Below are 13,997 nucleotides of genomic sequence, written 5' to 3' on the forward strand. Positions count from 1 at the left end.
CACTCGTGGCCCTTGAGCCCAGCTGGGATTTCAGGATTTTTTTTTTTCCCCCTGGAAGGGAAATTTTGGGGCTGGATTTTAAGAGCAGGAATCCACCTGAATCCCTGGCTTCATCCTGGGATTTTTAACCCCAAAAATTGGATATTTCTGAATTATTCCTTTGGGAGCCCCCAGGTTCCTGTGCGTGCTCTTCAAAGATCAGGGGGTTTGAGCTCTGCTTTTGAGCTTTTCTGGGGTTTTTGCCCCTAAATTATTGCAAGAACACAAGAATCCATTAGGGAAAATCCCAAATACTCCAACCTTCAAAAAAAAGCAGAATTAAAAAGGATTAAGGAAAATGAAAATGATAATTTTTGTTTTTAACTGGATTTTGTTCACACTGGATCCTGTCCCTTTTATTCCTGAATAAATCTAATTCCCAGCTATGGATCATTTCCTGCTATCCATGACTTGCATGACCACGGAGATATTTTTTAAATTGTGGAAAATCCATATTGGAAAAAAAAAAAAATCTTTTTCCCTTGAGAACCTGCCTCAAACCCCTCCTTGGGGCAGAGTTGGGTGGCCTTGATTGATTTTTTCCCTTTTAAAATGGATTTTTTCCCCTTTTGAAATGGATTTTTTCCCCTTTTTAAATGGATTTTTCCCCTTTCTTAAATTGATTTTTTCCCTTTTAAATTGATTTTCCCCCTTTTTAAATAATTTCCTCCCTTTTTAAATGGAATATTTCCCTTTTTGAATGGATTTTTCCCTTTCTAAATGGACTTTTTCCCTTTTAAAATTGAGTTTTTCCCTTTTTGATTGATTATTTTCCCTTTTAAAATTTTTGTCCTTTTTAAAATTGATTTTTTCCCTTTTAAAATTGATTTTTCACTGTTAAATGGATTTTTCCCTTTCTAAATGGATTTTCCCTTTTTAAATTGATTTTTCCCTTTTCAATTGACTTTTTTCCTTTTCAATTGATTTTCCCCTTTCTAAATGGATTTTTTCCCTTTTCAATTGGATTTTTCCCTTTCTAAGTGGATTTTTTTCCCTTTTCAATTGATTTTTCCCTTTCTAAATGGATTTTTTCCCTTTTCAATTGGATTTTTCCCTTTCTAAGTGGATTTTTTTCCCTTTTCAATTGGATTTTTCCCTTTCTAAGTGGATTTTTTTCCCTTTTCAATTGATTTTTCCCTTTCTAAATGGATTTTTTCCCTTTTCAATTGGATTTTTCCCTTTCTAAGTGGATTTTTTTTCCCTTTTCAATTGATTTTCCCCTTTCTAAATGGATTTTTTTCCCTTTTCAATTGGATTTTTCCCTTTCTAAGTGGATTTTTTTTCCCTTTTCAATTGATTTTTCCCTTTCTAAATGGATTTTTTCCCTTTTCAATTGGATTTTTCCCTTTCTAAGTGGATTTTTTTCCCTTTTCAATTGATTTTTCCCTTTCTAAATGGATTTTTTCCCTTTTCAATTGGATTTTTCCCTTTCTAAATGGATTTTTTCCCTTTTCAATTGGATTTTTCCCTTTCTAAGTGGATTTTTTTCCCTTTTCAATTGATTTTTCCCTTTCTAAATGGATTTTTTCCCTTTTCAATTGGATTTTTCCCTTTCTAAGTGGATTTTTTTCCCTTTTCAATTGGATTTTTCCCTTTCTAAGTGGATTTTTTTCCCTTTTCAATTGATTTTTCCCTTTCTAAGTGGATTTTTTTCCCTTTTCAATTGATTTTTCCCTTTCTAAATGGATTTTTTCCCTTTTCAATTGGATTTTTCCCCTTTCTAAGTGGATTTTTTCCCCTTTCTGAGTGGATTTTTCCCTTGGTGCCCCCACGCAGAGCGGAAGGAGCTCCGGAGCGAAGCCTCATCCGAACCCCCCGGAGCAGAACTCCCCAGGAATGTTCATCCCGTGGCAATTCCCGGCGCTGCCTTCGCCCTGCAAGGGGACGACAGCGACTCCCACGCCCTGAACCTGCTGGCTGACCTGGCCCTGGGCTCCTGCATTCCTGCCTTTATTCCCAAGGATTCTGGGCTCGTCCCCGTGGGATCCGGGGATTCCTGGGAGCAGCGGAGCCCTCCCGACGCCAAATCCCTGCGCGCGCCTTCCGACCACAGATACCACAGGGCGGACAAGCAGGGCAAAAAATCCACCTCCAGCAAGGTGGCCCTGACCCAGGCGCTTCCCGAAGAAACAGATTCCAGCCGGCTGGCCTCTCCTCCCAGGGAAAAAACCTCTGGAATTTTCAGCGGGAGCAGCGGCGTTCCCATCCCCGCCGCGTTCCAGGCGTTTCCTCCCCGCCGAGCTCCGCAGGCCTCCGAGGTGAACAGCCACTCCATCATCTCAGCCGAGCACTCCTACGCCTCCCCCATGCCCGATGATCCCAAAACGCCCCCAGATCCCAAAGGGAATCCCAGTCCTGGCTCCAGGAGCGCTCCGGCAGCTCCCTTGGTTGGGAAGGTGCTGCCGTTCCGGCACCAGCAGAGCAGCGCCGCCAAGCCCGCCCGGAGCAGCGGCTCTGCCAGGAAAAAGGAGGATTTCTCCAAGAGCCACACGGTGAATCTCTCTGGGAATTCCATGAAGGTCACGTGCCGCTGGGAAGAGGAATACCTCTTCCACCTGGACAGCAGGTACACCAATGATTCCCTGGAGAAAACTGTCATCCGTGCCCTGCATGGGTAAGTCAGCCTGGGCGTGGCTGGATGAGTTTGGGAATGGGGTTCCTGTGCTTTTTAGCCCTTTGTTTTCCATAACTGTCGGGTTTGTTCCCCGTGTCGGTGTGGGTTTCTTGGGGAAAAAGGGTTTGGGGCTGGTGGTGAGGGGACAGAGTGGATGTGGCCCAGCCTCGTGTGCTGCACCCAAAATTCCGCCCCATCCTGGGGTGATCCGTGGTGTGGGCAGCAGGAAAAGGGGGAATTGGGGAATTCTGGCCCTCTCGGGTGAGACCCCACCTGCAGAGCTGCCCCAGCCCTGGGGACAGCAGCAGCAGCACCTGGAGCTGCTGGAGAGAGCCCAGAGGAATCCATGGAGCTGCTGCAGGGCTGGAGCCAGGCTGGGAGAGCTGGGAATGATCCCCTGGAGAAGGGAAGGATCCAGGGAGAGCTTCCAGCACATTCCAGGCCCTGAAGGGGCTCCAGGAGAGCTGCAGAGGGACTGGGGACAATCCTGCAGGGACAGGACACAGGGAATGGCTCCCACTGCCAGAGGGCAGGGATGGATGGGATCTTGGGAATTGGGAATTCCTGGCTGGGCTGGAATTGCCAGAGCAGCTGGGGCTGCCCCTGCATCCCTGGAATGTCCAAGGCCAGGCTGGACACTGGGACAGTGGGAGGTGTCCCTGCCATGGCAGGGGTGGCACTGGGTGATCCTGAAATTCCCTTCCCACCCAACCCATTCCATGATTCTGCAATTCCCGTGGCTCTGCAGCTGGAATTGGTACCTAAAGCCACGACCCAAATTTCTCCATCTCTCCTTTGGAGCTCAGATTTCCTCTATTTTTATTTTTTTCCTACAAGAAATTGGAATCTGCATCAAGCAGTGTGTGCTCCTGTGCCTTGGGGCTGAGCCCTGCAGGGAGCCAGGGATGAATTCCCAGGGATGAATTCCAGGGATGAATTCCCTGGAGCTGAACGGGGGAGGATGAGGATGGTCCAGACTCTCTTTGCTTCCCTTCCCAGGCCCTGGGATCCCGATCTTCCCGACGATGTGGAAGGGATGAAGCTGATCCTGCACATGTGGGTGGCTCTGTTCTACAGGAAGCCCAGCAAGCTCCTGAGCAGCTCCAGGAAAGTGGTGGAGCACAGCAATCCCAGGAAATTCGTCTCCATCAACAGCTCCGGTGGCTTCCTGGAGCTCAGCGACGACAGCCAGGACTGCTTTGGCTTCGAGACATGTCCTGCAGACTCCGGCTCGGATCCTGACCAGACTCCCAGCAGCTCCCTGGATCCCAGCACCCCTTCCCAGGGCGCTGCCCAGCCCGAGAAAAGCCCCGCGGATTCCCAGACGGACGCGGACGGAGCTGCTGGAGCTGTGGACAGCACCGTGTCCTCCTCCTCGGGGGAGCTGCCCTGCGGGGAGGAGGAGGAGCCTTCCTCCACCAGCTGTCCCGAGAGCCTTTCCCTGCAGGATCATTCCAGGAAAAAGCTGGATGTGGCCGGCAGGGAGCCGGAGGGCGTGCGCGATGTCTCCAGCGTCACCGCGGTGAGTCCGGCCTTGGGGGGCTCCAAGGAACATTCTCCTCTTAGAAGAGCAGGATTTTCCTCTTAGGGAAGCAGGATTTTCCTCTTAGAAGAGCAGGAGTTTCCTCTTAGGGAAACAGGATTTTCCTCTTAGGGAAGCAGGATTTTCCTCTTAGAAGAGCAGGAGTTTCCTCTTAGGGAAGCAGGATTTTCCTTTTAAAAGAGCAGGAGTTTCCTCTTAGAAGAGCAGGAGTTTCCTCTTAGAAGAGCAGGATTTTCCTCTTAGAAGAGCAGGAGTTTCATCTCTTAAAAGAGCAGGATTTTCCTTTTAGAGGAGCAGGAGTTTCCTCTTAAAAGAGCAGGAATCTCCTCTTAGAGAAGCAGGATTTTCCTCGTAAAGGAACAGCATTTTCCTCTTAAAAGAGGAGAAATTCCCTCTTAGAAGAGCAGGAGTTTCCTCTTAGAAGAGCAGGATTTTCATCTCTTAAAAGAGCAGGATTTTCATCTCTTAAAAGAGCAGGATTTTCATCTCTTAAAAGAGCAGGATTTTCCTTTTAGAGGAACAGGATTTTCCTCTTAGGGAAGCAGAATTTTTCTCTTAAAGGAACAGAATTTTCCTCTTAAAAGAGCAGGATTTTCCTCTCAGAGGAGCAGGATTTTCATCTCTTAAAAGAGCAGGATTTTCCTTTTAGAGGAACAGTATTTTCCTGTTAGGGGAGCAGGATTTTCCAGAGGAATGGAGCAGCTGTGCTTGTGGGGTATGCAGGGAAGCAGGGATGTTCTCCAAGGGGGAGGAATCCCAAATTAAAGTAATTAAAGCGTCGAGCTCAGCGCCTGTTCCTGATTTAAATTCCAAGTTTGTCTGTCCTCAGCTGAGGGATCAGGGGAGCCCGCAGCATCCCAGAGCAGAATTCCAAATCCAGCACAGCCATTCCCACGTGGATTTGGAAAGCTGGGATTTGTTGGCTCAGGACTTTTTCCCCCACACAGGTGCCAGTGCAGTGCTTTGCATCATTTCCCTCATCCCTCCAGTGAAATCCATGAGAATTCCATTCTGGATAAAGCTTGAAATTAAGTTTTTACACTTTTCTCCTGTCTGCATGTGGTCAGGAGTGGAGGTTCTTGGGATAAACATAAAACGTGGGGGTCTGGTGAGATATTTCCAAGCCTGAATTCTTGAATTAAAACAATTCCTTTAAAACTTGAACAGAGGAGCAGCTTCCATAGGGCTGGAACTGTTTTGCAGGAAGGAAAAAATACTCCAGTGGGGTTTTTTTTTTCCCCTGCATTTTCCTATGAGGAATGTTTTTTCCTTGTTAACCTGTGGGTTGTGTTTCAGGAGGAGCCAGCCAAGGAGGAGCTGGTGGATGCCAGGATCACCCCCAGCCCTCCCGAGGAGCTCGGCTGTCCCAGCAAATCCCTGGATGCGCCGGGCACGGAAAACCCCGGGAGCCAAGCCCCGAATTCCAGCACAGCTCCATGGACAGACCCCCCCTGTTCACCTCAGGAAAACGGGGAGCAGCAGCAGGAAAACCAGCAGGAAGCAGGCTCAGAGAGTGGCCCTGGCCCTCCCGAGGATGAGGAGGCAATGGGAGGCTCTGGGCATTCCCGGGAAGTTGAGGATGGCGCTGATCCTGCCTGGGATTCCATGCCCTTGGAAGCAACTCGTGGAAGTGCAGAGCCTGGGGGAGCCACTGAGGAAGGGGAGGAATCCCAGGAGCCCTCGGAAAAGGAGGAGAGGGAGGTGGAGGTGGAGGAGGAGAAGGAAGAGAACGAGGAGCTGGAGGATGAAAGCCCCTTTGTGGGCGCCGTGGATTTGGTGCTGTCCGAGAGCAGCGATGCCGAGATGGAATGCGAGCACGGCGAGCAGAATCCAGGGAATTCTGCGTCTCCAGAGGAGTTTGGTGCTCCTGAAGAGGACCCCATGCCCAGCCCCACCTCCCTGGCACCCCCCTGCCCCGACAGATCCTCCCCAGCACCCTCAGATGGGGCTGGGAGTGACCCTGGAGGCTTTCCTGAGGAGATGTCACCAAACCAGGAGGAGCTCCCGAATCCCTGGGACGCTCCGGGCACGCCGGATTCGGAGACAAACGGGGTTGGAGTGGCCAGTCCGGCCGAGGTGGGGTCACCCCACAGTGACAGCGGGGAGCTGCCAGTCCCCCCTGAGCCCAGCCTTGTCCGTGGGGCACAGCCCGACAGCGTTACGGACAGCCCGGGGCCTGCTGGAGCCACGCTGGGGAGCGGCTCGGAGCACAAAAACCGGGATCAGGCGCCCTCCGGGGAAAGGTGGGAGCCTGCTGGGAGCACGGGAATGACCCTGACCCTGTCCCCCGACTCCAGCTCCGTCTGCCTGACCTCTCCCGACAGGTCCGTGGATCCGTGGGCTGCTCCAGAGGATCAGCCCATGGAGAGCGTCCAGTCACCGTCCCAGAGCGACCGGGGACGGAGCAGCTGCTTCTCCCAGCTGGGTGGGGACGACGCCGATCCCGACCCCGATTCCCTGGATGCTGAGGAGTCAAACCAAGGCGGGAACGGGGTTTTGGAGGAGGAGCAGCAGGGGAGCCCCTCTGCCAACGAGGAGGAGCTGGATGATCCCATGGGAGCAGGAGATGGCCGGGACTCCCCCTTTGACTACACAGACATGGGAGATGACTGCAGAGCTGAGGAGAGCGAGGATGTGTTCCCCGGGGCAGAGAATTCCCCTGGGAACGGCAGCACGAACATGGAGATGGAGGAGATCCCTCTCCACCTGGAATCGGAGCCCTCCTCCTCCATCAGGGAGGGCATCTCAGCCATACAGGAGCTCCCCAGGCAGCAGCAGAGCTTCCCAAACATCCACGGGGACTCGGCTCCTGCTTCTCCTGCCGCCGGAGACTCCCATCCCGGCGTTCCCGCCGTGCCGGGCCGGCGCGAGTCGGTGCTGTGCCGCCTCTGGAAGCCGTGCCGGGAAGGAGGAGCCGCGCAGGTGAGCGTGGCTGCCTGGAGCCTGGATGGCTCCTTCCATCCCAGCTGCTCCCAAGAGCTGTCGGAATGCCCAGCTCCCTGCTCCCCCGTGGATGCGGCAGCGGGGCCGGGATCTGCTCCTCCTTCTCCGTGTGACCCGTGGGACGATCCGGAGGCTGCGGAGCCGGGCTCGCCGCTCCCTGAGGCGCTCCCCGGGATGCTCCCTCCCACTCCGGACAGTGCCCAGTGGGCTGGGAGCCATGGCAGCCCCGGGAGCCATGGTAGCCCCGGGAGCAGCCCTGGGAACTGTGGCAGCCCAAGGAGTCATGGTAGCCCCGGGATCTGTGGCAGCCCTGGGAGGTACGGTAGCCCTGGGAGTGGTGGGAGCCCCAGGGACCATGGCAGCCCCAGGAGCTATGGTAGCCCCAGGAGCCATGGCAGCCCCAGGATCCATGGTAGCCACGGGATCCATGGCAGCCCCAGGAGCTATGGCAGCCCCGGGAGCCATGGTAGCCCTGGGAGCCATGGTAGTCCCAGGAGCTGTGGTAGCCCCAGGAGCTGTGGTAGCCCCAGGAGCTGTGGTAGCCCCAGGAGCCATGGTAGCCCTGGGAGCCATGGTAGTCCCAGGATCCATGGCAGCCCCAGGAGCTGTGGTAGCCCTGGGAGTGGTGGGAGCCCCAGGATCCATGGTAGCCCCAGGAGCTGTGGTAGCCCCAGGATCCATAGCAGCCCCGGGAGCTGTGGTAGCCCCAGGAGCCATGGTAGCCCCATGGGCTGTGGCAGCCCCAGGAGCTGTGGTAGCCCCAGAAGCCATGGCAGCCCCATGGGCTGTGGTAGACCCAGGATCCATGGTAGCCCTGGGAGCTGTGGTAGCCCCAGGAGCTGTGGTAGCCCCAGAAGCCAGGCAGGGGATGCCAGAGGGAGCCCCGGGGAGGAGCCCTTCCCGCCGGAGGACCTGGAAGGAGGCAGCATTCCCAGTCCTGCACCTTCCCCAGCCCGGGAGTGTGCCCTGTGCGAGCCCTGGGATGTGTGTGAGCACAGCCCCGAGGGACCCCAGGCGTTCCCCGATCCCGACTGTGCCGGCGCCGAGGTGGGACAGGGAGAAATTCCCGCTTCTCCCATCCCGTGGGACGAGCCCAGGGATCTCTCTGGAGAAAACCTGGAGTTCAGTGATGCCGAGCATATTTCGGATCTGCTCCCAAGGGAAGAGCAGCTCCCAAGCCAAGACACACACGAGGGCTTGGCCTTTGAAGATCCATTGGAGAATTCCTTTGGTGACTCAGACCAGGAATATTTTGAGGGGAATTCTCACTCCCCTCTTCCAAGCAGGAGTTCCTGCATCATGAGATCCATGGATGCTGCAGGAGCAAGGACTACCCGGGACAGCTCCTCCAGGAGCTCCGTGCACACGGAGGAGCACGGGGAGGCCCGGGACTGGGACGTGCCCAGGGATTACAGGAGCTTTGTCATCACCAGGCAGTGCCAGGAGAGGACGGAACATTTCCAGCTTCCCAGGAGGCACAGCCGCCGTGCCCGGGAATCCCACCTGGCCCTCTCCCTGATGGAGACCTGGAGGGACTTTGAGGAAATCACCCAGAACACTTTGGACATGGAGTGTCTCCGCTTCCATTATAAGCTAAAAGAAATCCTAAGGAAGGGCAAACCGCCCTTTTCTACCTCCAAAAGCATCTTCCCAACGGACTTTCCTCCCCGCCACGCCCCCATCCCGCTGTCCCCGCGCAGCAGGAGCCCCTTGCAGGTGACAATTCCCCCCTCGGACACGTGGCCGGGCGGGCTGTGCTCCCGCGGGGACGCTTGGGCCACCAGGAGAGGCCGATCCCGGGCCAGGAGCCGGGACCGCCGGGCTCCCTCGCACCTGGGCAAGCTGCGGTACGAGCACGCCCCGCCGGAGCCGCGCGGGGACGTGGCCGGCATCCTGGACGAGTTCTCCGAGTTCCAGAGGGTGCTGCTGGCCGGGGCCGAGGCCGGGAGCGATCCCGTGGCGCGGGGGGAGGCCGGGAACGGGCGGGCGGGGGTGGCCCAGCCCCGCGGGACGGCGGCGTTCCGGGGGATGGCGGCGGAGCTGTGCGGGGCCCTGAGCCGCCACCTGCGCCGCGTGGCCGCCAGCGGGCAGCCCGGAATGTTCTACCTGCTGGAGACTGGGAAGGAGCCCTTCTTCGACAGGGTGAAGGTGGGAGCTGTTCCTGGATGGGGATGGATCGGGGTGGATTGGGGTGGATGGTTATGGATCGGGATGGGCGGCTCCAGGGCACAGCTGCAGGAGCAGGGAAGCTTGGGCAACCTGACAGGGATGGTTTGGGCGCCAGGAGCCACCTTGGCTCCCAGCACCAGGAGCTGGAATCCCAGGAGCCTTGGGATTGAGTCACTGGAGAATCATGGAATGGTTTGGGTGGGAAGGACCTTAAGGATCATCCAATTCCAACTCCATGGCAGGGACACCTCCCCCTGTCCCAGGCTGCTCCAAGCTCCATCCAGCCTGGCCTAGGACATTCCAGGGATGCAGGGGCAGCCCCAGCTGCTCTGGCAATTCCAGCCCAGCCAGGAATTCCTTCCCAATAATCCCACCTAAATCTACTCTGGTTTAGTTTGAAGTCCAACCATTCCCAGCACTGCCAAGGCCACCATGTCCCCAAGGGCCACATCCACGTGCCTTTTACATCCCTGCAGGGCTGGGGACTCCCCATTGCCCTGGGCAGCTCATTCCCCTTCCTCTCCCCGTGTTCCCAGGGAAACATTCCCCATCCAGGCCTCCCCTGTTTGTGTTCCAGGCCCTGCTGAAGGCACAGGGGTTTGTGAGGACAGAGCCCCTGAACTTCTGCGGGCACCGGGACAGCGAGCGGCTGCTGGTCATCGTCAGGAACGAGGACATCGCCTCCCACATCCACACTGTGAGCCTGAACCCCTCTTCTCCTCCTCTCTGCACTGGTCTTTAATCCCAGGATCCATTAGAAAAGCTGGAGCAGCCCGGGTCAAAGCAGTGAGGTTGGGCTTCCCTTGTCCAGCCTCACCCTGACTCAGCAATCCCGGGGAATGTTTCATCCCTGTATCCAGCGCTGGGTTGGGAACGTTGGGATGCTGCAGGGCTGGGCTGGGCTCGCTGGATCTGGGGGCTGTTCCCAAAGCCCTGTTCCTGGAGCAGGTGCCGTGCCTGCTGGAGCTGAAGCGCTGTCCCAGCGTGGTGTTCGCCGGCGTGGACGATCCCGAGGAGGTGACAGGCGACACGTTCCAGGAGCTCTTCCAGGCTGGAGGGTTCGTGGTGTCCGACGAGGAGCTGCTGGAAAGGGTGACCTTGGGTGAGTCTCACACATTCCCAAACCTTCCCCTTGGCTCTGTTTCCAGGGGGGAATTCTTGCCCTCTCTCTGACATTTGGATCCCATCGGGATGGAGTGCCCAGCTCGGGGGTCCCCAGAACATCGCAGGGCAGGGCAGGGTTGTCCCAGGATGTTGGTTTGGCCTCGAGGCTCATGGAATGGTTTAGGTTGGAAGAGATCTTAAAGATTATCCAATTCCATGGGCAGGGACACCTCCTGCTGTCCCAGGCTGCTCCAGCCTGGCCTTGGACATTTCAGGGATCCAGGGGCAGCCCCAGCTGGAATTCCATCCCAGCCCCTCCCCACCCTCCCAGCCAGGAATTCCTTCCCACTATCCAGTGGAAAAAGGAGGAGAACTTGCTGCTGCCTTCAGCTCCTCAGTGGGAAGTGGCAGAGAAAACAGAGCCACCTCTCCTGGGAGATGCTCAGTGAGGTGACAGGGAAAGCTGCACCCGTCCTTTCGGATATCGGGAAAATTCACCCCAGGACGTGATCCCGGTTCCCCATCCTGTGCAGTTTGAGTCTCCATCCTTGCAGAGACTCAAAGCTCCCCTGGACAAAGCCCTGAGCACCCTCAGGTGGCCCCGCTTGGAGCAGGGCTGGGCCCAGAGACCCCCAGGTCCCCTTCCCACCCACCCTGAGCTCTGGTGTCCCCTCAGGCCAGCTGAAGGAGGTGGTGAAGGTGCTGGAGAAGCTGAACAGGAGCGGGAGGTGGAAGTGGCTCCTGCACCACAGGGAGAGCAAGAAGCTCAGAGGAGACCTCAGGTAAGGGCTCTGCCTGGGAAATCGGGGATTTTTGGGATGGAGCAGCAGGACTTGGGACCTGGAGAGCATCAGATGGCCTGGAACGTTGTCCTGGATGTGGTCCTGGATGAGGCAGAGCTCTGGCAGCTCTCCTTGCTCCCTGCTGGGCTTCCATAAGGCTCTTCCCTGGCTCCTTGGCAGAGACGCCCTCAGGGAGTGTTGCGGGCTCCTGGAGAGGCACAGATTTCCCTTGAGGAGCTGCACATTCCCAAAACTCCCAAAGCAAACTTCCCTCCCTTCCCACCAGCTCATCCCAGCTCCTGACAGACACCCTGGAGCTCAGGGCACCTTCCTGGGGTTCTGCCCCCTCTGGTCCTTTTCCTCCCCATCACATCTGGGATTTGGGGGTGCAGAGAAGGAATTGCCACTCCAATTCCCACCAGGAATGGTTGAAGATGGAGCTGCTCTGGCGTGGCCTCATCCATGGCTCTCCCTGGCATGGGTGAAGTGAGAAAAGTCCTGGGTTGGGATAAAAAAGTTTAACAGGGAAAGGAAAAGCTGGGAAAACCAAGAATTAATCCCCATTTCCCAGCACAGGCCATCCCCAGGAGAGCCGGGCTCCATCATCACCACCTCTCCCAACACCCCCTGTTCCTTCTTCTCCTCCCAGCTTTATATCCTGAGCATGATTGCAGGGTCTGGAACATCCCTTGGGACAGTGGCAGTCCCCTGTCCTGGCCTTGTGCCCCCCAGGCCCTGTGGGGTGAGCGAGGAGCAGCCTTGGCTTTCCCAAACCCTGCTCCAGCAACACCAAAACATCCCTGACCTACCCACAGCTCCCAGCACAAACCCCAAAAGCAGCCCCTGAGATGAAAATGAACCAACCCGGGGCAAAACCAGCACAGGCAATCCGGGAGCAGGGGGGAATTTGTCACTTGGGATCCAAAAACCACCCGTGGGGCTGGAAGAAGCGCCTGGAAGGGCAGATCCCATCCTCCCTGGGGAGGGATGGAGAGGGACTGAGCCCTGCCCGTGCCCCTCTCTCAGCAGGGACGATGCCAGTGCCCAGAAGAAGCAGCTGCTGCTGAGGTGGTGCCAGGGGGCAGAGCTGCTGGAGCCGCTGCCCTTCCACGGCTGCGACTCCGCTCCCGAGAGCCGGCGCGCCCAGTGCCTGCTGGAGCTGCAGGTGCAGCACGTCCGCGCCAGGTTCGCCGTGTACCTCACAGGTAAAGGGATCCCAGAGCCCTGCAGCTCTGAAATTGCCCTGGAAAAGGGATGGAGGAGGGATAGAAAATCCCTGTTTTCCTGCGGGAATCGCTTCTTCGAGCGTGCGGCTCAAGTGTGAGTGGTGGAAAGGAATTTGGGATTTTTGGAGGTTGATGAATTCCAGCGGTTTTTGGCGCCTGTGGGTGGCTGAGGCTGTTGGCAAAGCACCAGAGCAACCACGGTGGGATTTAGGGATATTTCCCACAGGTTTAGGAACAACGTGGTTTGCTGGAATTAACGGAGCTGCTGCTCCTCCCCTTGCAGAAAATCCCAGCAGCAGCAGCAGGGAGATCCTGGAAAGCAAAGGAATTCTTGTGGCTGACATCAACACCTTCCTCAGCACGGTGCAGAAAGTGGCTGCTCCCTTTAGAAGAAGCTACTGGTAAGAGGGGAAAGCTTGGGATTGATCCCAAAAAGCTGGGAACAGCTCAGGGCTGTCTCTAGGATGGCCAGCAGGGAGCTGGGACCCTACAGCAGAGCAGGGACCATCCCGAAGTGCTGGATCTGGGATCTGCCAGCACTCAGAGCCAACTCCTGCAGCTGGATCCAGGAGAGCCACGCTTGGCACTGCTGGAAAACGGGAAAAACTCCAGGCCTGGCCCTGGGGAGGCTCTGCAGGAGGCTGGCACTGCCCAGAGGAGCCGGGCACTGACCTGGGCCACGTCTCTGTGTTGCAGGTGACAGAGCGAAGCCACGAGGACACTGCTCCTCCCCAGTCTGGGCACCCCGGTCCTGTGGGGGACATCCCCTCCATCCATCCCAGTCAGTCCCAGTGGATCCCCACCATCCATCCCAATTATAATTATCCAATTATAATTGGATCCCAGTTATCCCAGTGGATCCCAATTATCCCAGCTGCTGCTGGGGGTGGGGGAAGTCGGTTTTAGCTCTGTACATAAATCTTATTTAAAGGTGGGGAATGCAAATCCTCGGGGGGATTCATTCCCTGCCATCCAGTCTTGCATAGGAAAATTCCTTTTAACGGTACAACTAAATTATTGGAGTGGTTTCAAGTCTTTCGTGCAGCTGCCCTTGGAGCAAGCAAATGAGTTTGTCCCAAAGTCTACTTGAAGATTAGGAATGAGAACAAATCCCTTTTCCACGCGGTCGTTGCTCTTCAGGCCCACACTACATTTCATCTCACCCCCGTTGCCTCCTGCTGCCGGTTCCCTGCTGGGACTCGTGGAATCCCAGCACGGGGAACCCTTGCTGATAGCAGGAAGCCGGGACGCAGGAACAAAATAAGCTCTTATTTATGGGGGCCCCGTTCCCGACCCGGCTCCGCGGGGCAGGGGCGTCCTTTTAGTTCGTTTTTAAATCCAAGACTGCGAGGCCGTTGTGTACATGATGAATTTGTAAAGAGTTTGATTAATAAAACCTCCAAAATAACGAAGTTTCACACAGCTCTGCTTTCTGGAGAGGGGGTCCTGCTCAGCACCCAGCCTTTTCCAACAGGGAAAGGGAGGGCAGGGGATTTTCCAGCTGGGACAGAGGTTGGGAAGCAGCAAGGAGTGAGCAAGACCGTGGTGGGCTCCTGGATGATGGATCCCATCGTGCT

The 13,997-nt window shown here is 55.9% G+C and overlaps 1 protein-coding gene across 3 annotated transcripts in view; it reads left to right on the plus strand.

Annotated features, from left to right (window-relative positions):
* TASOR2 (transcription activation suppressor family member 2) overlaps window positions 1-13,832 on the plus strand; it is a 28,054-nt gene extending 14,222 nt beyond the window's left edge. The window contains exons 10-19 of one of the 3 annotated variants that reach the window (XM_053942992.1): window positions 1,816-2,653; window positions 3,653-4,175; window positions 5,493-7,456; window positions 8,573-9,287; window positions 9,886-10,005; window positions 10,257-10,410; window positions 11,089-11,194; window positions 12,221-12,399; window positions 12,704-12,821; window positions 13,117-13,832. In XM_053942992.1, the coding sequence (XP_053798967.1) occupies window positions 1,816-2,653; window positions 3,653-4,175; window positions 5,493-7,456; window positions 8,573-9,287; window positions 9,886-10,005; window positions 10,257-10,410; window positions 11,089-11,194; window positions 12,221-12,399; window positions 12,704-12,821; window positions 13,117-13,120 (4,721 nt within the window). In that variant the 3' untranslated portion in view covers window positions 13,121-13,832. Of the gene's footprint in view, window positions 1-1,815; window positions 2,654-3,652; window positions 4,176-5,492; window positions 9,288-9,885; window positions 10,006-10,256; window positions 10,411-11,088; window positions 11,195-12,220; window positions 12,400-12,703; window positions 12,822-13,116 lie in introns of all 3 variants that reach the window. The other 2 variants (XM_053942990.1, XM_053942991.1) reach the window with 2 other exon arrangements.
* The last annotated feature ends 165 nt before the right edge of the window (window positions 13,833-13,997 follow it).

The sequence above is a fragment of the Vidua chalybeata genome, chromosome 5 (genome assembly GCF_026979565.1).
Source record: "Vidua chalybeata isolate OUT-0048 chromosome 5, bVidCha1 merged haplotype, whole genome shotgun sequence".
NCBI lineage: Eukaryota > Metazoa > Chordata > Aves > Passeriformes > Viduidae > Vidua > Vidua chalybeata.